We start from the raw sequence: 23,514 nt of genomic DNA, 5'->3' as shown, positions 1-23,514 counted from the left end.
AGAATCTTCTCCTAATTAATATCAGAGAGAACAAATGACTGCCATACACAACACAATCCACTATACCAAGACCAATATTACCACATACAGGAAGAAATACCACCACACCATGACCAGAGCACATAGTGACCGAATAATACTACATACAAGGGACAAATACCACCGCACCATGTCAAGACCACATATTACCACCACTTGGTGACCAAATAGCACATACAAGGGACAAATACCACAACACCATTTCCAGACCACATATTACCACCACATAGTGACTGAATACTACTATACTGATCAGAAATAAAACAAAAAACAAAAAAAAACCCACAATACTATCATCATAAGGCTGCTGTCACACTAGCAGTATTTGGTCAGTATTTTACATCAGTATTTGTAAGCCAAAACCAGGAGTGGAACAAGCAGAGGCAAAGTATAATAGAAACATCTGCACCACTTCTGTATTTATCACCCACTCCTGGTTTTGGCTACAAATACTGATGTAAAATACTGACCAAATACTGAATGTGTGACGGCAGCCTAAGTGACATTATACACAGGAGATCTGTACTTAGTATGCAGTGTCTGTGTAGAGGTAATACAGAGATCACTGGTGACATTATACACAGGAGCTCTGTGTATAATGTATAGGTAATACAGTGATCACTGGTGACATTGTACACAGGACCTCTGTATATAGTATACAGTGTATAGTGTCAGTGTATAGGTAACACTGACTCACCAGTGACGTCTCTAGGTGAAGTCCTTCATCTTTCATCCAGCACAGACCGCCGTCACTTCATCCAGCCAGGACTCGTTTCTGCAGGAAATAACACAGTTATCTCGAGCTCCGCTTGTAGAACACTTTACTTAATACTTCCCAACTTCTACATTACACCACATGGAGAAAAAAAGGCGATATAGTGTCACTCTGCACAGTAACAGGACCGCCCCCCCATTTAAAACAGTATCCTCAAAAAATAAAATAAATACATCACTGCAGTAATAATATCCCTTAATTAGCCCCTATGGTAATAATATTCCCCACCCTGGCCCCGTGTGTCTCATTCCTGGCTCCAGCCATATGTTCTCCCATCCTGCACTCATGAGTATCCATTCTACCCCATATGATCTCCCCATCCTGCTCCATCTGTCTCCATTGTATCCATCCTGCCCCATGTCTTTCATTATGCCCCGTGTCTCCAATCATGCCCCGTGTCTACATTCTGCCCATGCCTCCAGTCCTGCCCCCAGTGTGTCCAGCAATCTGCCCCAGTATGTCCAGCATTGCCCCCAGACAGTGTGTCCAGCAATCTTCCCCAGTATGTCAAGCATATTGCCCCAGTGTGTCCAGAAATCTGCCCCAGTGTGTCCACCATATTACCCTAGAGTGTCCAGCATTGCCCCCAGTCAGTGTGTCCAGCAATCTGCCCCAGTGTGTCCAGCATATTACCCCCAGTGTGTCCAGCAATCTGCCCCAGTATGTCCAGCACTGCCCCCAGTGTGTCCAGCAATCTGCCCCAGTGTCCAGCATTGCCCCCAGTGTGTCCAGCAATCTGCCCCAGTGTCCAGCATTGCCCCCAGTGTGTCCAGCAATCTGCCCCAGTGTCCAGCATTGCCCCCAGTGTCCAGCAATCTATCTGCCCCATTGTCCAGCAATCTGCCCCAGTGTCCAGCATTGCCCCCAGTGTGTCCAGCAATCTGCCCCAGTGTCCAGCATTGCCCCAGTGTCCAGCATTGCCCCAGTGTCCAGCATTGCCCCAGTGTCCAGCACTGCCCCCAGTGTGACCAGCAATCTGCCCCAGTGTCCAGCAATCTGCCCCAGTGTCCAGCACTGCCCCCAGTGTGTCCAGCAATCTGCCCCAGTGTCCAGCATTGCCCCAGTGTCCAGCACTGCCCCCAGTGTGACCAGCAATCTGCCCCAGTGTCCAGCATTGCCCCCAGTGTGTCCAGAAATCTATCTGCCCCATTGTCCAGCAATCTGCGCCAGTGTCCAGCATTGCCCCAGTGTACAGCACTGCCCCCAGTGTGACCAGCAATCTTCCCCAGACTTACCCCCGCCGCCGCCCCCGCACCGCGCTCCGGCTTATATGTCCTCCTTCAGCCCCCAGTACCCCTGTCCTCATACTCACCTGTCCCACACACTGCACGGCTGTGCCGACATCTCTCGCGCTCTGTCCCGACTCCCGGCGGCGGCGCAGCATCGCATCTGCTTCCTGCTTGTGCGGTCATGTGATACTGTCATTAAGGTCATGAATATGCGCATATTCATGGCCTTAATGAGCGGTACCACGTGACCGCACAAGCAGGACGAGCTGCAGTGTAGACGCCGAGACCATCGCTGGAGCAGGGTCCTGGTGAGTATCGTCTTCAAGGGGGGTCGGGCGGGAGGGCCCTGGAGCAGTGGGGGCCCTGGAGCAGTGGGGGCCCTACCAGCAGGTGTCTGTGCCTGGGCCCACCGGAGAATCCTCCGGTTCTCCGGTGGGCCAGTCCGAGCCTGGCTGTGATTATAGGCTGTGATTATAGGCTGTGATTATAGGCTGTGATTATAGGCTGTGATTATAGGCTGCGTGTCAGGATTATAGGCTGTGATTATAGGCTGTGATTATAGGCTGAGTGCCGGGATTATAGGCTGTGATTATAGGCTGAGTGCCGGGATTATAGGCTGTGAATATAGGCTGTGCGCCGGGATTATAGGCTGTGATTATAGGTTAAAAAGACAAAAAAGAGAGAGAAGCCAGCTCACCAGACAGCCATGGACAGGTGCACGGAACCTCCACGCCGATCCACGTGGTAATTTGCAATAGTAGAAAACGAAAGTTGATTCCAGCTCCAAGATGTTTGTATAAAATTCAATCCTTTATTGGAAAATTATTAAAACACAGGCTGCAATGCTCTCCATGACAACGGGAAACGAGCTACGCGTTTCGATCTATTACAGATCTTTGTCAGAGCTACACATAGACAAACATGCTGACAATATAAAACTACCACCAACCAATAGGCATAGGATACAAAATCATGTGACTTAAGGTCCTCCTAATGCAAAACTAAATCATTAAAAACAACATTAATGTGAATAATATATCAGTTATAAATATATATATACATACAAAAAGGGAAAAAACATGAAAAATATATAAAGCTCATGAAAATGATGTTAATAATGATACATTAACTCATTGCGTTTATTAAGACCGGCTGGAAACCGGGTATTCAAGTAGTAAATCCAGAAGGCTTCACGTGTGAGAAGACAGCGTTTAAGATTCCCACCTCGCTGAGGTTTGTTAACACGTTCAATGCCGTATGCCAAGAAGGATTTGGTGCTGCATGCATGTTGAGAAATAAAATGTTTAGATGCAGCTGAAACAGATCGGGACGAATTGCCCGCATTTTCAATGTCATATAAATGTTCATTGATCCGTGTCTTCAGCTTACGTGCAGTACATCCAACATAAGACAATTGGCAAATGGTGCAATCAATTTTATATACCACAAAGGCAGTATTGCAGTTAATATATTGCTTAATTATGAAACTTTTCGTTTTATCTGAATTCATAAATGTCTTATTGGTTCCCGTATGAGCACACATTTTACATCTATTGCTACCACATTTATAAGACCCATTATAATTCAACCATGTTTTATTTGTGCCTTTTTCTGGACAAAACATACTGGGAGAAATTCTATTGCCTATAGTAACAGCCCGTCTGGATACTATATTGATCCCTGTATCCAGAATTTTGGCCAGACTTGGGTCCTCATAAAGAATAGGCAGAAATTTGTTGATAAGATTTTTTATATAGCTAAATTGAGGACTATGTTGAAAACAAATAAAGGGTTTTTTATTGCTAGTTTTTTCTATCAATTTTGAAACAGGCTCATTTGTAGCAGTAGATGGAATTAATTCGTCACGATCCTTATGTTCAACAATTTTACGTGCCCTATTTAACATCCAATGTGGATAACTACGGCGTTTCAATTTATTAGATACTAAATCAATCTCGTTCTTTAATACTATATTATTACTACAGTTTCTTTTAACCCTGATGAATTCACCGACTGGTATGGACTGAATGGTATGCATAGGATGTTCACTGTGCGCATGTAAAATGGAGTTACCACTAAATGACTTGTGATGGGTTTTCGTTTCAATCAATTGATTGGCAAATCCAACCAAATTGAGATCCAAAAAATTAATTTCTTTTTGATTAAATTTGTGAGTAAACCGTAAATTACAATCATTTAAGTTCAGGTAATTAATGAAATCTGGTATGGCAGATACATCGGCAGACCAAATGATGAGTAGATCGTCGATGTATCTGCCATACCAATGTATGCAGGACAAAAATGGATTGGAAACAGAAAAAATAAAATTATACTCCCAATGTGCCATGACAATGTTGGCTAAAGAAGGTGAAAATTTCGCACCCATGGCCACACCTGTTTTCTGTGAATAATAACGAGAATCAAATGTGAAAAAATTATGAGTCATAAGAAAAAAAGTGACCTGTAAAATATATTGTTTAAGGTCCAACGAATAATTACTAAATTTATCCAAATGAAACTGAAGTGCCTGCATAGCTAAGTGGTGTGGAATACATGAATAGAGTGAAACTACATCGCAGCAGAGCCACGTGAATGTTGCTGACCATTTTTTATTGGAAAAAATTCCGAGGATTTCTCTTGAGTCCTTAATGTAGCCAGGAATTAAACTCACAAAAGGCTGCAACAAGGAATCCACCCATTCACAAAGATGCTCATTGGCTGAGCCAATACCAGAAACTATTGGTCTTAATGGAGGGACAACATCATTTTTGTGTACTTTTGGTAAGCCATGGATGATAGGACATACGGGATTTTGTACAATTAAATAATCTGATTGCTTTTTGGTTAAAACTCCTAAGCTAACACCCTCTTCAATTATTTTAATTGCCTCTTCTTTGAAATCCATAGATGGATTTCCTTTTAATTCAATATAAGTAGATGAATCAGACAATAATTCCATGATTTTGAGATGGTAATCAGCTATATTAAGGACCACCACCAAACCCCCCTTATCTGACATTTTGACTATTATGTCCTTCATGTCCTGTAACTGATGTAAAGCCTGCCATTGCTTACGTGAGAAGTTGTTACTTAGTTCAAACCTATTGCGGGTTAAATCTATGTCCAAATTCCGTAATTCTCGCTCCATCACTTCCTGAAATCTATCCATACATTCAGATCTAGATTGGATGGGATAGAAATCAGGATTTTTTGTTGTAAAATTATGTGATTGATTAATTGTCATTGTGTCAGCTTGATTCTCATTGTGTAAAGATTGTAAAACAACTAAAGAAACCTGGTCCGAAAAATCCATTCCATGAAACTCATTCGTATGAATAGAAATGTCCTGCTGTGGTTCACTATCAGCTGGATTATCCACATTATTCAAAAAGTGTTTTTTAACTGTTAAGTTTCGAATAAATTTATTGATGTCCAGAAGAGTGGAAAATAAATCAAATTTTTGACTGGGGGCAAAATTTAAGCCCAAAGATAAAATTGCCAGTTGATCTTCAGTTAGAACTTTAGATGATAGATTTAAGACGTTGTCGTTTCTATTCACTTGTAGAGGCGCCTCCTGTTGCGTGTTGTAACACCCTGATTTTCTGCGATGTTTTCTGCCCCCCCGCCTTTGGCGTTTTTTGAATGTCGAAAAAACTTTTTTCTTCCAGCGGCTTCTACATCATTGACAGATACATCCGATATGCTGTGGTTACCATCCGAAGAATCAGGATCAGAGGAGGTAAAATTGACGTGCGTTTTTACTGCCATCTGTTTTTGGTGAGACTGATTACGTTTCAAAATAGATTTAGGCGTTCTATTTATGTTCTCCCATTGCCCCCATTCGTAAACTTTATTAGTAGCATAGTCATTCATATCTCTGGTAAATTTTCTCTTTTTTCTTTCCATGATGTTATCCTCTAATGCAGAGATGTTTTCATGCATTTTCTTTATCAATGAATCAAACTGAGACAGACTCTTATATTGTACCAGTGATGAGTTTACATCCTCCATTTGTTTCTGTATTTCATTTAATTTAATTTCTTCATATTTGACAATAAGTCTCATTAAATTCAAGGAGCAATTACTTAAAATGTTATTCCACTCCTCCTGAAACTCAGGCGAAAACATAGTCGTGGGTATCTTTTTAATGCGTAATCCACGAGGAACCATGTCCTTAGCTAAATAATTATTCATTGTGGTCTGATCCCACCAGACTTTAGTTTCCTGTGATAAAAGTTTCTCCAGACTGGTCACATTGTCCTGCAAATCAGGTGCTGTTATGGGATCTACCCCATCTTGGGAAAACACATGTGCCGCCTTCTGGGATCTATCGCGAGATAGGATGGTAGCCATAATAAAATAATTGATTCAAATGTTTGTATAAACAATCCCGTTAGTATCCTCAAATGAGAAAATAACTTTGTATTAGAGTATGGGAGCAATGTTCGGAGCACGGCAATCGATATTTTGGGTAAAAAGACAAAAAAGAGAGAGAAGCCAGCTCACCAGACAGCCATGGACAGGTGCACGGAACCTCCACGCCGATCCACGTGGTAATTTGCAATAGTAGAAAACGAAAGTTGATTCCAGCTCCAAGATGTTTGTATAAAATTCAATCCTTTATTGGAAAATTATTAAAACACAGGCTGCAATGCTCTCCATGACAACGGGAAACGAGCTACGCGTTTCGATCTATTACAGATCTTTGTCAGAGCTACACATAGACAAACATGCTGACAATATAAAACTACCACCAACCAATAGGCATAGGATACAAAATCATGTGACTTAAGGTCCTCCTAATGCAAAACTAAATCATTAAAAACAACATTAATGTGAATAATATATCAGTTATAAATATATATATACATACAAAAAGGGAAAAAACATGAAAAATATATAAAGCTCGTGAAAATGATGTTAATAATGATACATTAACTCATTGCGTTTATTAAGACCGGCTGGAAACCGGGTATTCAAGTAGTAAATCCAGAAGGCTTCACGTGTGAGAAGACAGCGTTTAAGATTCCCACCTCGCTGAGGTTTGTTAACACGTTCAATGCCGTATGCCAAGAAGGATTTGGTGCTGCATGCATGTTGAGAAATAAAATGTTTAGATGCAGCTGAAACAGATCGGGACGAATTGCCCGCATTTTCAATGTCATATAAATGTTCATTGATCCGTGTCTTCAGCTTACGTGCAGTACATCCAACATAAGACAATTGGCAAATGGTGCAATCAATTTTATATACCACAAAGGCAGTATTGCAGTTAATATATTGCTTAATTATGAAACTTTTCGTTTTATCTGAATTCATAAATGTCTTATTGGTTCCCGTATGAGCACACATTTTACATCTATTGCTACCACATTTATAAGACCCATTATAATTCAACCATGTTTTATTTGTGCCTTTTTCTGGACAAAACATACTGGGAGAAATTCTATTGCCTATAGTAACAGCCCGTCTGGATACTATATTGATCCCTGTATCCAGAATTTTGGCCAGACTTGGGTCCTCATAAAGAATAGGCAGAAATTTGTTGATAAGATTTTTTATATAGCTAAATTGAGGACTATGTTGAAAACAAATAAAGGGTTTTTTATTGCTAGTTTTTTCTATCAATTTTGAAACAGGCTCATTTGTAGCAGTAGATGGAATTAATTCGTCACGATCCTTATGTTCAACAATTTTACGTGCCCTATTTAACATCCAATGTGGATAACTACGGCGTTTCAATTTATTAGATACTAAATCAATCTCGTTCTTTAATACTATATTATTACTACAGTTTCTTTTAACCCTGATGAATTCACCGACTGGTATGTCAGGAGGAGTGGAATAACATTTTAAGTAATTGCTCCTTGAATTTAATGAGACTTATTGTCAAATATGAAGAAATTAAATTAAATGAAATACAGAAACAAATGGAGGATGTAAACTCATCACTGGTACAATATAAGAGTCTGTCTCAGTTTGATTCATTGATAAAGAAAATGCATGAAAACATCTCTGCATTAGAGGATAACATCATGGAAAGAAAAAAGAGAAAATTTACCAGAGATATGAATGACTATGCTACTAATAAAGTTTACGAATGGGGGCAATGGGAGAACATAAATAGAACGCCTAAATCTATTTTGAAACGTAATCAGTCTCACCAAAAACAGATGGCAGTAAAAACGCACGTCAATTTTACCTCCTCTGATCCTGATTCTTCGGATGGTAACCGCAGCATATCGGATGTATCTGTCAATGATGTAGAAGCCGCTGGAAGAAAAAAGTTTTTTCGACATTCAAAAAACGCCAAAGGCGGGGGGGCAGAAAACATCGCAGAAAATCAGGGTGTTACAACACGCAACAGGAGGCGCCTCTACAAGTGAATAGAAACGACAACGTCTTAAATCTATCATCTAAAGTTCTAACTGAAGATCAACTGGCAATTTTATCTTTGGGCTTAAATTTTGCCCCCAGTCAAAAATTTGATTTATTTTCCACTCTTCTGGACATCAATAAATTTATTCGAAACTTAACAGTTAAAAAACACTTTTTGAATAATGTGGATAATCCAGCTGATAGTGAACCACAGCAGGACATTTCTATTCATACGAATGAGTTTCATGGAATGGATTTTTCGGACCAGGTTTCTTTAGTTGTTTTACAATCTTTACACAATGAGAATCAAGCTGACACAATGACAATTAATCAATCACATAATTTTACAACAAAAAATCCTGATTTCTATCCCATCCAATCTAGATCTGAATGTATGGATAGATTTCAGGAAGTGATGGAGCGAGAATTACGGAATTTGGACATAGATTTAACCCGCAATAGGTTTGAACTAAGTAACAACTTCTCACGTAAGCAATGGCAGGCTTTACATCAGTTACAGGACATGAAGGACATAATAGTCAAAATGTCAGATAAGGGGGGTTTGGTGGTGGTCCTTAATATAGCTGATTACCATCTCAAAATCATGGAATTATTGTCTGATTCATCTACTTATATTGAATTAAAAGGAAATCCATCTATGGATTTCAAAGAAGAGGCAATTAAAATAATTGAAGAGGGTGTTAGCTTAGGAGTTTTAACCAAAAAGCAATCAGATTATTTAATTGTACAAAATCCCGTATGTCCTATCATCCATGGCTTACCAAAAGTACACAAAAATGATGTTGTCCCTCCATTAAGACCAATAGTTTCTGGTATTGGCTCAGCCAATGAGCATCTTTGTGAATGGGTGGATTCCTTGTTGCAGCCTTTTGTGAGTTTAATTCCTGGCTACATTAAGGACTCAAGAGAAATCCTCGGAATTTTTTCCAATAAAAAATGGTCAGCAACATTCACGTGGCTCTGCTGCGATGTAGTTTCACTCTATTCATGTATTCCACACCACTTAGCTATGCAGGCACTTCAGTTTCATTTGGATAAATTTAGTAATTATTCGTTGGACCTTAAACAATATATTTTACAGGTCACTTTTTTTCTTATGACTCATAATTTTTTCACATTTGATTCTCGTTATTAGGTGTGGCCATGGGTGCGAAATTTTCACCTTCTTTAGCCAACATTGTCATGGCACATTGGGAGTATAATTTTATTTTTTCTGTTTCCAATCCATTTTTGTCCTGCATACATTGGTATGGCAGATACATCGACGATCTACTCATCATTTGGTCTGCCGATGTATCTGCCATACCAGATTTCATTAATTACCTGAACTTAAATGATTGTAATTTACGGTTTACTCACAAATTTAATCAAAAAGAAATTAATTTTTTGGATCTCAATTTGGTTGGATTTGCCAATCAATTGATTGAAACGAAAACCCATCACAAGTCATTTAGTGGTAACTCCATTTTACATGCGCACAGTGAACATCCTATGCATACCATTCAGTCCATACCAGTCGGTGAATTCATCAGGGTTAAAAGAAACTGTAGTAATAATATAGTATTAAAGAACGAGATTGATTTAGTATCTAATAAATTGAAACGCCGTAGTTATCCACATTGGATGTTAAATAGGGCACGTAAAATTGTTGAACATAAGGATCGTGACGAATTAATTCCATCTACTGCTACAAATGAGCCTGTTTCAAAATTGATAGAAAAAACTAGCAATAAAAAACCCTTTATTTGTTTTCAACATAGTCCTCAATTTAGCTATATAAAAAATCTTATCAACAAATTTCTGCCTATTCTTTATGAGGACCCAAGTCTGGCCAAAATTCTGGATACAGGGATCAATATAGTATCCAGACGGGCTGTTACTATAGGCAATAGAATTTCTCCCAGTATGTTTTGTCCAGAAAAAGGCACAAATAAAACATGGTTGAATTATAATGGGTCTTATAAATGTGGTAGCAATAGATGTAAAATGTGTGCTCATACGGGAACCAATAAGACATTTATGAATTCAGATAAAACGAAAAGTTTCATAATTAAGCAATATATTAACTGCAATACTGCCTTTGTGGTATATAAAATTGATTGCACCATTTGCCAATTGTCTTATGTTGGATGTACTGCACGTAAGCTGAAGACACGGATCAATGAACATTTATATGACATTGAAAATGCGGGCAATTCGTCCCGATCTGTTTCAGCTGCATCTAAACATTTTATTTCTCAACATGCATGCAGCACCAAATCCTTCTTGGCATACGGCATTGAACGTGTTAACAAACCTCAGCGAGGTGGGAATCTTAAACGCTGTCTTCTCACACGTGAAGCCTTCTGGATTTACTACTTGAATACCCGGTTTCCAGCCGGTCTTAATAAACGCAATGAGTTAATGTATCATTATTAACATCATTTTCATGAGCTTTATATATTTTTCATGTTTTTTCCCTTTTTGTATGTATATATATATTTATAACTGATATATTATTCACATTAATGTTGTTTTTAATGATTTAGTTTTGCATTAGGAGGACCTTAAGTCACATGATTTTGTATCCTATGCCTATTGGTTGGTGGTAGTTTTATATTGTCAGCATGTTTGTCTATGTGTAGCTCTGACAAAGATCTGTAATAGATCGAAACGCGTAGCTCGTTTCCCGTTGTCATGGAGAGCATTGCAGCCTGTGTTTTAATAATTTTCCAATAAAGGATTGAATTTTATACAAACATCTTGGAGCTGGAATCAACTTTCGTTTTCTACTATTGTGATTATAGGTTGTGCACCGGGATTATAGGCTGTGATTATAGGCTGTGATTATAGGCTGAGTGCCGGGATTATAGGCTGTGATTATAGGCTGAGTGCCGGGATTATAGGCTGTGATTATAGGCTGAGTGCCGGGATTATAGGCTGTGATTATAGGCTGTGCACCGGGATTATAGGCTGTGATTATAGGTTGTGCACCGGGATTATAGGCTGTGATTATAGGCTGTGATTATAGGCAGAGTGCCGGGATTATAGGCTGGATTATAGGCTGAGTGCCGGGATTATAGGCTGTGATTATAGGCTGAGTTCTGGGATTATAGGCTGTGATTATAGGCTGTGCACCGGGATTATAGGCTGGATTATAGGCTGTGATTATAGGCTGAGTGCCGGGATTATAGGCTGTGATTATAGGCTGAGTGCCGGGATTATAGGCTGTGATTATAGGCTGAGTGCCGGGATTATAGGCTGTGATTATAGGCTGAGTGCCGGGATTATAGGCTGTGATTATAGGCTGAGTGCCGGGATTATAGGCTGTGATTATAGGTTGTGCACCGGGATTATAGGCTGGATTATAGGCTGTGCACCGGGATTATAGGCTGGATTATAGGCTGTGATTATAGGCTGAGTGCCGGGATTATAGGCTGGATTATAGGCTGTGCACCGGGATTATAGGCTGTGATTATAGGCTGTGCACCGGGATTATAGGCTGTGATTATAGGTTGTGCACCGGGATTATAGGCTGTGATTGTAGGCTGTGATTATAGGCTGTGATTATAGGCTGAGTGCCGGGATTATAGGCTGAGTGCCTGGATTATAGGCTATGCACCAGGATTATAGGTTGTGATTATAGGTTGTGCACCGGGATTATAGGCTGTGATTGTAGGCTGTGATTATAGGCTGTGATTATAGGCTGAGTGCCGGGATTATAGGCTGTGATTATAGGCTGAGTGCCGGGATTATAGGCTGTGATTATAGGCTGTGATTATAGGCTGTGATTATAGGCTGAGTGCCGGGATTATAGGCTGTGAATATAGGCTATGATTATAGGCTGTGATTATAGGCTGAGTGCCGGGATTATAGGCTGTGATTATAGGCTGTGATTATAGGCTGTGATTATAGGCTGTGATTATAGGCTGAGTGCCGGGATTATAGGCTGTGATTATAGGCTGAGTGCCGGGATTATAGGCTGTGATTATAGGCTGCGCGCCGGGATTATAGGCTGTGATTATAGGCTGCGCGCCTGGATTATAGGCTGGATTATAGGCTGAGTGCCGGGATTATAGGCTGGATTATAGGCTGTGATTATAGGATGTGATTATAGGCTGAGTGCCGGGATTATAGGCTGTGAATATAGGCTGGATTATAGGCTGTGCGCCGGGATTATAGGCTGTGATTATAGGTTGTGCACCGGGATTATAGGCTGTGATTATAGGCTGCGCACCTGGATTATAGGCTGGATTATAGGCTGAGTGCCGGGATTATAGGCTGGATTATAGGATGTGATTATAGGCTGAGTGCCGGGATTATAGGCTGTGAATATAGGCTGGATTATAGGCTGTGCGCCGGGATTATAGGCTGTGATTATAGGTTGTGCACCGGGATTATAGGCTGTGATTATAGGCTGTGATTATAGGCTGAGTGCCGGGATTATAGGCTGTGATTATAGGCTGTGCGCCGGGATTATAGGCTGTGATTATAGGCTGTGCGCCGGGATTATAGGCTGGATTATAGGCTGTGCGCCGGGATTATAGGCTGTGATTATAGGCTGTGCGCCGGGATTATAGGCTGGATTATAGGCTGTGATTATAGGCTGAGTGCCGGGATTATAGGCTGGATTATAGGCTGAGTGCCGGGATTATAGGCTGGATTATAGACTGAGTGTCGGGATTATAGGCTGGATTATAGGCTGAGTGCCGGGATTATAGGCTGGATTATAGGCTGAGTGCCGGGATTATAGGCTGGATTATAGGCTGAGTGCCGGGATTATAGGCTGGATTATAGGCTGTGCACCGGGATTATAGGCTGGATTATAGGCTGTGCACCGGGATTATAGGCTGGATTATAGGCTGTGCACCGGGATTATAGGCTGGATTATAGGCTGTGCAGCGGGATTATAGGCTGTGATTATAGGCTGTGATTATAGGCTGTGCACCGGGATTATAGGCTGTGATTATAGGCTGCGCGCCTGGATTATAGGCTGGATTATAGGCTGTGCACCGGGATTTTAGGCTGGATTATAGGCTGTGCACCGGGATTATAGGATGGATTATAGGCTGTGCATCGGGATTATAGGCTGTGATTATAGGCTGCGCGCCTGGATTATAGGCTGTGATTATAGCCTGGATTATAGGCTGTGATTATAGGCTGTGCGCCGGGATTATAGGCTGTGATTATAGGCTGTGCGCCGGGATTATAGGCTGGATTATAGGCTGTGCGCCGGGATTATAGGCTGTGATTATAGGCTGTGCGCCGGGATTATAGGCTGGATTATAGGCTGTGATTATAGGCTGAGTGCCGGGATTATAGGCTGGATTATAGGCTGAGTGCCGGGATTATAGGCTGGATTATAGGCTGAGTGTCGGGATTATAGGCTGGATTATAGGCTGAGTGCCGGGATTATAGGCTGGATTATAGGCTGAGTGCCGGGATTATAGGCTGGATTATAGGCTGAGTGCCAGGATTATAGGCTGGATTATAGGCTGTGCACCGGGATTATAGGCTGGATTATAGGCTGTGCACCGGGATTATAGGCTGGATTATAGGCTGTGCACCGGGATTATAGGCTGGATTATAGGCTGTGCAGCGGGATTATAGGCTGTGATTATAGGCTGTGATTATAGGCTGTGCACCGGGATTATAGGCTGTGATTATAGGCTGCGCGCCTGGATTATAGGCTGGATTATAGGCTGTGCACCGGGATTATAGGCTGGATTATAGGCTGTGCACCGGGATTATAGGCTGGATTATAGGCTGTGCATCGGGATTATAGGCTGTGATTATAGGCTGCGCGCCTGGATTATAGGCTGGATTATAGGCTGTGCACCGGGATTATAGGCTGGATTATAGGCTGTGATTATAGGCTGTGCATCGGGATTATAGGCTGTGATTATAGGCTGTGCGCCTGGATTATAGGCTGAGTGCCTGGATTATAGGCTGAGTGCCTGGATTATAGGCTGAGTGCCTGGATTATAGGCTATGCGCCTGGATTATAGGCTGCGCGCCTGGATTATAGGCTGAGTGCCTGGATTATAGGCTGTGCGTCTGAATTATAGGCTGATTGCCTTTATTATAGGCTGTGATTATAGGCTGCGCGCCTATATTATACACTGTGCTGGGATCTGTTGTGTCCTATTTTTCAGCAGATACATGAGGCTTCCGCTGGGTGTCGGGATCCGCTGGGTGTCGGGATCCCCTGAGTGTTGCGAGATCCCCTGGGTGTCGGGATCCGCTGGGTGTCTGGGTCCCCTGAGTGTTGCGGGATCCCCTGGGTGTCGGGATCTCCTGGGTGTCGGGATCCCCTGGGTGTCGGGATCTCCTGGGTATCGGGATCCGCTGGGTGTCGGGGTCCGCTGGGTGTCGGGGTCCACTGGGTGTTGCGGGATCCCCTGGGTGTCGGGATCTCCTGGGTTTCGGGATCCGCTGGGTGTCGGGGTCCCCTGAGTGTTGCGGGATCCCCTGGGTGTCGGGATCTCCTGGGTATCGGGATCCGCTGGGTGTCGGGATCCCCTGGGTGTCGGGATCTCCTGGGTATCGGGATCCGCTGGGTGTCGGGATCCGCTGGGTGTCGGGATCCGCTGGGCGTCACCATCTGTCAGTTCCGCTTCCCTCCTCCAGGTCTCTGGCTGCTCAGCGCTGTCGGCTCCGGTGCAGGCTCGTTCCCCTCTTCATAGATGACGGCGTCAGATGCAGCGTGTCGCTACAGTGTGGCTACAGGAGCTTCTGACATTTTGCTGTTTCTTTCCTTTTCCAGCCGTTCTTGAGATATAAACACTTTTGTCTTTAGCATACTGTTTGTTGCCTAGGAGACCGACCACCGCTGCTGTGAACACTGCGCTGGAGCTGGATTAGGAGGCTCCACTGCTCCTGGCAGCTTTATGTCAGCGCTAACCATATTGATAGCAAAGAGCACTGCGCAGGCTCTGCTGTCCAGCCGTGGTGGTCGGTCTCCAAGGCAACAAGTTGTAAACAAAAAAGTATTTTTGAGGAGATAAAAAGCCAGGATTTTTCTAGTGGAATCCACGTCGGGAAATGTTCTTTACGTTTTGGGGAATTGTTCACGGCCTGATAATACGCACAGGACAGTAGCCGCATGGTGCTGCCCTCTGCAGGCAGCTGCCGGTAACACGTGAAGTCACATTCACACTGTATAGTTGGGGGTTTCTGGGGTCCTCTCAGATATCAGGACTATACAGGGATGGGGAAAATTCGGGGGCTGCCATGGTGGACCCCAGATATTTAGATATTTGGGTGGATACATGTGGTGCTAACTTGTTTCCTGTGTCTCATCTGCAGGTCTCACAATGAGTAAACGCATCGACAATGACTGCGATTCGGGGCCCCCCATAGACCTGGCGTTCAAGTGCATCACCTGCATGGAAGGTAATGGGCGATCTCTAAACACTTCAGTAATATAATACTGTGTAAGTAATAACCAGGAATGTTCAGGGTGAACCATGAGAGCCACATGCCCGACAATGACCTCTGCGGAGGAAAGGGGTCTACGCTGCAGGGCCAGCTAAGGGGGTCTGCCCTTCATGTCATCACATGCCCCAGTTCTGATCATCTCATCTACCTAAACCTCCAGGAGCTTTCTGGCAACTTTCATCCTATCACCAAAGATCCGCCAACATCTCCAGGAGATCTCCCCATTAATGTCAAGGGTGTGTCCACCACTCAGATTCCATCACTGTGACCCCCCGTATTATGTACTCGCCTCCGAGGTCTGCACTGCCCAGCGGTGCCAGCACTGACTCTGTTATTCCACGAACGTCAGGGGAGCCGGTGCCGACACTGCTGATGGCACCGATGACGGAGGCGAGTGTAGCTGCTACTATAAGGGGAACCCACTGACTGAGAAAAGGTGGTCTGAACTTCTAAAGGGGCTCTGTACAAGAGACACGTATAACAGATCCACTGGATCAATTCTGCAACCTGCATCTAACTCCAGAATGGGGTCTTGTGATCCCGCTGACATCAGACCACCGGTGACTAGTCAGGTGGGGGTCCGTGTGCCGCCTCTCCCCATCCCTCTGATCACCGGTGACTAGTCAGGTGGGGGTGCGTGTGTCGCCTCTCCCCATCCCTCTGATCACCGGTGACTAGTCAGGTGGGGGTGCATGTGCCGGCTCTCCCCATCCCTCAGATCACCGGTGACTAGTCAGGTGGGGGTCCGTGTGCCGGCTCTCCCCATCCCTACGATCACCGGTGACTAGTCAGGTCGGGGTCCGTGTGACGGCTCTCCCCATCCCTCTGATCACCGGTGACTAGTCAGGTGGGGGTCCGTGTGCCGGCTCTCCCCATCCCTCTGATCACCGGTGACTAGTCAGGTGGGGGTCCGTGTGCCGGCTCTCCCCATCCCTACGATCACCGGTGACTAGTCAGGTGGGGGTTCTTGTGCCTGCTCTCCCCATCCCTCTGATCACCGGTGACTAGTCAGGTGGGGGTCCATGTGCCGGCTCTCCCCATCCCTCCGATCACCAATGACTAGTACGGTGGGGGTCCGTGTGCTGGCTCTCCCCATCCCTCCGATCACCAGTGACTAGTCAGGTCGGGGTCCGTGTGACGGCTCTCCCCATCCCTCTGATCACCGGTGACTAGTCAGGTGGGGGTGCATGTGCTGGCTCTCCCATCCCTCTGATCACCGGTGACTAGTCAGGTGGGGGTCCGTGTGCCGGCTCCCCCCATCCCTCCGATCACCAGTGACTACTCAGGTGGGGGTCCATGTGCCGGCTCTCCCCATCCCTCTGATCACAGGTGACTAGTCAGGTGGGGGTCCGTGTGCCGGCTCTCCCATCCCTCTGATCACCGGTGACTAGTCAGGTGGGGGTCCGTGTGCCGGCTCTCCCATCCCTCTGATCACCGGTGACTAGTCAGGTGGGGGTCCGTGTGCCGGCTCTCCTCATCCCTCTGATCACCAGTGACTAGTCAGGTGGGGGTCTGTGTGACGGCTCTCCCCATCCCTCCAATCACCAGTGACTAGTCAGGTGGGGGGTCCGTGTGCCGGCTCTCCCCATCCCTCCAATCACCAGTGACTAGTCAGGTGGGGGTCCATGTGCCGGCTCTCCCCATCCCTCCGATCACCAGTGACTAGTCAGGTGGGGGTCCGTGTGACGGCTCTCCCATCCCTCTGATCACCGGTGACTAGTCAGGTGGGGGTCCGTGTGCCGGCTCTCCTCATCCCTCCGATCACCAGTGACTAGTCAGGTGGGGGTCCGTGTGACGGCTCTCCCCATCCCTCCAATCACCAGTGACTAGTCAGGTCGGGGTTCGTGTGACGGCTCTCCCCATCCCTCCGATCACCAGTGACTAGTCAGGTGGGGGTCCGTGTGACGGCTCTCCCCATCCCTCCGATCACCAGTGATTAGTCAGGTGGGGGTCCGTGTGCCGGCTCTCCCCATCTCTCTGATCACCGGTGACTAGTCAGGTGGGGGTCCGTGTGCCGGCTCTCCTCATCCCTCCGATCACCAGTGACTAGTCAGGTGGGGTCCGTGTGACGGCTCCCCTCATCCCTCCAATCACCAGTGACTAGTCAGGTGGGGGTCCGTGTGCCAGCTCTCCCATCCCTCTGACCGGTGACTAGTCAGGTGGGGGTCCATGTGCCTGCTCTCCCCATCCCTCTGATCACCGGTGACTAGTCAGGTGGGGGTCCATGTGCCGGCTATTTTTAAATCTTAAAATACTTCTCCACCCCCCGCAGATGTTTTACAGGAGGACCCCCGTGAGGGACCAAAACCCATAAAACGCTGTGAAAATGGGAAGCTGACGAGTCGGGCGCTGCGGCTGAACAATAACACCCTGACGGACCTTCACGGCTTTGGAGAAATCGTGGAGAAACTGCTGAGCGACCCGTCCCAACTGTGCTGGATAGACCTGTCCTTCAATGACCTTCCCAGCATTGACCCCGTAAGTCGCAGCGTACAGAGCCTGTTATTGCCAGCAGCACAGAGTATTACAGTAACGTGTGACTGTGCCCTGGAAGGTCCTGACCTCGTACCGGCGTCTGTCGGTGCTCAACCTGCACGGAAACGGCATCAGTGACCTGAGCGAGGTGCACAAGCTGGCCGCTCTGCCCGACCTGAGGAGCCTCAGCCTGCACGGAAACCCCATCGAAACCGAGCGAGGCTACAGGTGAGACCGCCGGCAATAAGGGGCCGCAGAGGCGCAAACCCAAGTGGTCAACGCGCTCACATGACACCGTGATTGTGCCGCGATCCAACCGGAGATCGGCTGCAAAGCAAAGTTCAATGTTATTGCTTTACTTTTTGTAAGAATGGCGTCTCCAGAGCGATGGAGGCTCCGGCGGTCGATCCCCCCATGTGATATTAGGGTGAGAAATGGTGCAGGCCGGATCACCACCACCCATAACAGGGCGAGGATGGCAGAGTCCGTAACCACCGCTCTGTGCCCCTCACAGGTCCTACATCCTGTCTCTTCTGCCCAATCTCAAGACCCTCGACTTCAGCGCAGTCACCCATCAAGATCGGGTCACAGCCGACGTGTGGAGACGAATGACCCCGAAGCCCAGACCTGGGAAAAGATCCAAGAAGCAGTGACGGACCTGAAGCCATTGGGTCAGATATGTGATAGGCGGAGCTGCAATAAATGGCCTCAGAGCAGAACTCGTCTGGCAGCAATAAATGCCCTCAGAGCAGAACTCACTCCGCAGCAATAAATGCCCTCAGAGCAGAACTCGTCCTGCAGCAATAAATGCCCTCAGAGCAGAACTCACCCCACAGCAATAAATGCCCTCAGCGCAGAACTCGTCCTGCAGCAGTACATGCCCTCAGAGCAGAACTAGTCTAGCAGCAATAAATGCCCTCAGAGCAGATCTCGCCCCGCAGCAATGCCCTCAGAGCAGAACTCGCCCCGCAGCAATAAATGCCCTCAGAGCAGAACTCGCCCCGCAGCAATAAATGCCCTCAGAGCAGAACTCGCCCCGCAGCAATAAATGCCCTCAGAGCAGAACTCGCCCCGCAGCAATAAATGCCCTCAGAGCAGAACTCGCCCCGCAGCAATAAATGCCCCCAGAGCAGATCTCGCCCCGCAGCAATAAATGCCCTCAGAGCAGACAGATCTCGCCCCGCAGCAATAAATGCCCTCAAAGCAGAACTCGCCCCGCAGCAATTAATGCCCTCAGAGCAGAACTCGCCCAGCAGCAATAAATGCCTTCAGAGCAGAACTCGTCTGGCAGCAATAAATGCCCTCAAAGCAGATCTCACCCCGCAGCAATAAATGCCCTCAGAGCAGATCTCACCCCACAGCAATAAATGCCCTCAGAGCAGATCTCACCCCACAGCAATAAATGCCCTCAGAGCAGAACTGGTCCTGCAGCAATACATGCCCTCAGAGCAGAACTCGCCCCACAGCAATAAATGCCCTCAGAGCAGAACTCGTCCAGCAGCAATAAATGCCCTCAGAGCAGATCTCACCCCACAGCAATAAATGCCCTCAGAGCAGAACTCGTCCAGCAGCAATAAATGCCCACAGAGCAGAATTCGCCCCGCAGCATTAAATGCCCTCAGAGCAGAACTCGCCCCACAGCAATAAATGCCCTCAGAGCAGAACTCGTCCAGCAGCAATAAATGCCCTCAGAGCAGATCTCACCCCACAGCAATAAATGCCCTAAGAGCAGAACTCGCCCCGCAGCATTAAATGCCCTCAGAGCAGAATTCGCCCCGCAGCATTAAATGCCCTCAGAGCAGAACTCGCCCCGCAGCAATAAATGTCCTCAGAGCAGAAATTGTCCGGCAGCAATAAATGCCCTCAGAGCAGAACTCGCCCCACAGCATTAAATGCCCTCAGAGCAGAACTCGCCCCGCAGCAATAAATGTCCTCAGAGCAGAACTCGCCCCGCAGCATTAAATGCCCTCAGAGCAGAACTCGCCCCGAAGCATTAAATGCCCTCAGAGCAGAACTCGCCCCGCAGCATTAAATGCCCTCAGAGCAGAAATCGCCCGCAGCATTAAATGCCCTCAGAGCAGAACTCGCCCCGCAGCATTAAATGCCCTCAGAGCAGAACTCACCCCGTGGCAATAAATGCCCTCAGAGCAGAACTCGCCCCCCAGCAATAAGCGCCCTCAGAGCAGAACTCGCCACGCAGCTCTGCCCTCAGTCTGCAGATCTGTGGATGCTTCTATTCACAGGCCGCCAGCAGAGATCTTAAAAATGGCTGAAACCCTGTGCCCGAGTCATACTTGTGAGACAGAATTTTGGCATAATACTGTTGAAATATCTCAATTATTTTGTGCAATTTGTGGTCCCAAACCGCCCGCTCTGCGATTTCAGAAGTGGGCAGAATTTATTGTGAAAAGGGTGCGGCCGACAAACTCACAATGTACACTAAAAGTGCCGTAGTCCGGGCCCTGGCGGGCGCACCATTCCTTAATAAAGCCGCCACATGTCGCTGCAGCCGGCGCTTTCTTTATGAATCCGGTCTATTTGGCAGGTCCTTTGTACAGGGAGGCAGGTGTTCCTGATAGATGGGTCTCACCGATGTCCCCGCTCCCCTGCCCAGCACATCTCCCATAGAAGTGATCGGTGAGAGCGATGGCCGTTACCTCCCCAGGCCATGGGTGGGTGGGGGGCGCAGTGCGGGTCGCACAGATGGGCCCCCTTCTATCAGACATACTGAGATCCTACAGGTGCCTGATAGGGTTCGGCCCTTTAGGTTCAGGTTTCATTCTCGGCAAATACTTTTTTTTTTTTTTCTCATCTTTGAGACGACAGACGAGAAATAAAGAGCAGTAGGGATTAAACTGCAGGACGGGGGCTCTGCTAATGTTTATTACTGCAAAAGTGCCTGCCCCCGTGTAGCTGCCACCAGCGCCTCCTGCCTTTACAGGGCAGATGTGACCGTCCGCTGTAGATCGTAGTCAGGCAGCAGCCACAGGGTTAATAGAGACCGTTGTACGATGTAGGAAGAGGTTCTGTGGCTCCTGAGGCCTTATTTCATCAGCCGCTCCGAATAAGGAGGGCGAGAGGCGGAGAGGAGGCAGAGAGCGAACCAGAGAGGAGGCAGAGAGCGGCCAGAGAGGAGGCAGAGAGCGGCCAGAGAGGAGGCAGAGAGCGGCCAGATAGGAGGCAGACAGCCGCCAGAGAGGAGGCAGAGAGCGGCCAGATAGGAGGCAGAGGAGGCAGAGAGCGGCCAGAGAGGAGGCAGAGAGCGGCCAGATAGGAGGCAGAGAGCGGCCAGAGAGGAGGCAGAGAGCGGCCAGAGAGGAGGCAGAGAGCGAACCAGAGAGGAGGCAGAGAGCGGCCAGAGAGGAGGCAGAGAGCGGCCAGAGAGGAGGCAGAGAGCGGCCAGATAGGAGGCAGACAGCCGCCAGATAGGAGGCAGAGAGCGGCCAGATAGGAGGCAGAGAGCGGCCAGAGAGGAGGCAGAGAGCGGCCAGATAGGAGGCAGACAGCCGCCAGAGAGGAGGCAGAGAGCGAACCAGAGAGGAGGCAGAGAGCGAACCAGAGAGGAGGCAGAGAGCGGCCAGAGAGGAGGCAGAGAGCGGCCAGAGAGGAGGCAGAGAGCGGCCAGATAGGAGGCAGAGAGCGGCCAGAGAGGAGGCAGAGAGCGGCCAGATAGGAGGCAGACAGCCGCCAGATAGGAGGCAGAGAGCGGCCAGATAGGAGGCAGAGAGCGGCCAGAGAGGAGGCAGAGAGCGGCCAGATAGGAGGCAGAGAGCGGCAGATAGGAGGCAGACAGCCGCCAGATAGGAGGCAGACAGCCGCCAGATAGGAGGCAGACAGCCGCCAGATAGGAGGCAGAGAGCCGCCAGAGAGGAGGCAGAGAGCCGCCAGGGAGGAGGCAGAGAGCCGCCAGAGAGGAGGCAGAGAGCCGCCAGAGAGGAGACAGAGAGGAGGCAGAGAGCTGCCAGAGAGGAGGCAGAGAGCCGCCAGAGAGGAGGCAGAGAGCCGCCAGAGAGGAGGCAGAGAGCCGCCAGAGAGGAGGTAGTGTCACCAGAGAGGAGGCAGTGTCACCAGAGAGGAGACAGTGTCACCAGAGAGGAGACAGTGTCACCAGAGAGGAGGCAGTGTCACCAGAGAGGAGACAGAGAGCCGCCAGAGAGGAGGCAGAGAGCCGCCAGAGAGGAGGTAGTGTCACCAGAGAGGAGACAGTGTCACCAGAGAGGAGGCAGAGAGCCGCCAGAGAGGAGGCAGAGAGCCGCCAGAGAGGAGGCAGAGAGCAGCCAGAGAGGAGGCAGAGAGCCGCCAGAGAGGAGGTAGTGTCACCAGAGAGGAGGCAGTCACCAGAGAGGAGGCAGAGAGTCGCCAGAGAGGAGGCAGAGAGCCGCCAGAGAGGAGTTAAGTGTCACCAGAGAGGAGGCAGTGTCACCAGAGAGGAGGCAGTGTCACCAGAGAGGAGGCAGAGAGCTGCCAGAGGAGGCAGTCACCAGAGAGGAGGCAGAGAGCCCCAAGAGAGAGGAGGCAGAGAGCCGCCAGAGAGGAGGCAGAGTCACCAGAGAGGAGGCAGAGAGCTACCAGAGAGGAGACAGTGTCACCAGAGAGGAGACAGTGTCACCAGAGAGGAGGCAGAGAGCCGCCAGAGAGGAGGCAGAGAGCCGCCAGAGAGGAGGCAGAGTCGCCAGAGAGGAGGCAGAGAGCTGCCAGAGAGGAGGCAGTCACCAGAGAGGAGGCAGAGAGCCCCAAGAGAGAGGAGGCAGAGAGCTGCCAGAGAGGAGGTAGTTACCAGAGAGGAGCCAGAGAGCTGCTAGAGAGGAAGCATTCAGAGCCCGTCACACCCTCCCGTCCCCCCATCATGAACGTCGTCCATGTGCAGCTTCTGACAACTTATTGTGACACGACAGAGCGAGACGGCTCTATCATCAGTTGTGGTTTCAGGAGCTCGATCTTGTCACCCCAACCCAATGTGCAGAGGCCTCTCCTATAATATCCTGACGCTCACTGTATCCCCTCCTCTTGTATCACATTCCTCCCCTCTTATCGCATTTCCTCCCCTCGTATAGAGTGCCTTTGTATCACATCCCTCCCCTTATATCGCATCCTCTTGTATCTCATCCCTCCCCTCGATTCACATCCTCTCCTGTGACAACACAGCATTTTATCTTAATTAACCAGACGTCTATTTTC

General features: G+C 47.4%; 1 protein-coding gene across 3 annotated transcripts in view; it reads left to right on the top strand.

Moving 5' to 3' along the window:
• LRRC51 (leucine rich repeat containing 51) overlaps nt 1-21,558 on the top strand; it is a 96,007-nt gene extending 74,449 nt beyond the window's left edge. For all 3 annotated transcript variants that reach the window (XM_077298880.1, XM_077298881.1, XM_077298882.1), the window contains exons 2-5: nt 15,730-15,816; nt 18,134-18,339; nt 18,416-18,564; nt 18,851-21,558. In XM_077298880.1, coding sequence (XP_077154995.1) covers nt 15,730-15,816; nt 18,134-18,339; nt 18,416-18,564; nt 18,851-18,989 — 581 coding nt within the window. In that variant the 3' untranslated portion in view covers nt 18,990-21,558. The remainder of the gene's footprint in view (nt 1-15,729; nt 15,817-18,133; nt 18,340-18,415; nt 18,565-18,850) is intronic.
• Nucleotides 21,559-23,514: the final 1,956 nt, after the last annotated feature.

Source organism: Ranitomeya variabilis, chromosome 3, assembly GCF_051348905.1.
Source record: "Ranitomeya variabilis isolate aRanVar5 chromosome 3, aRanVar5.hap1, whole genome shotgun sequence".
Taxonomy (NCBI): Eukaryota; Metazoa; Chordata; class Amphibia; order Anura; family Dendrobatidae; genus Ranitomeya; species Ranitomeya variabilis.
Note: the sequence above shows the minus strand (reverse complement) of the source record. Positions and strands in the feature narration are given on the sequence as shown.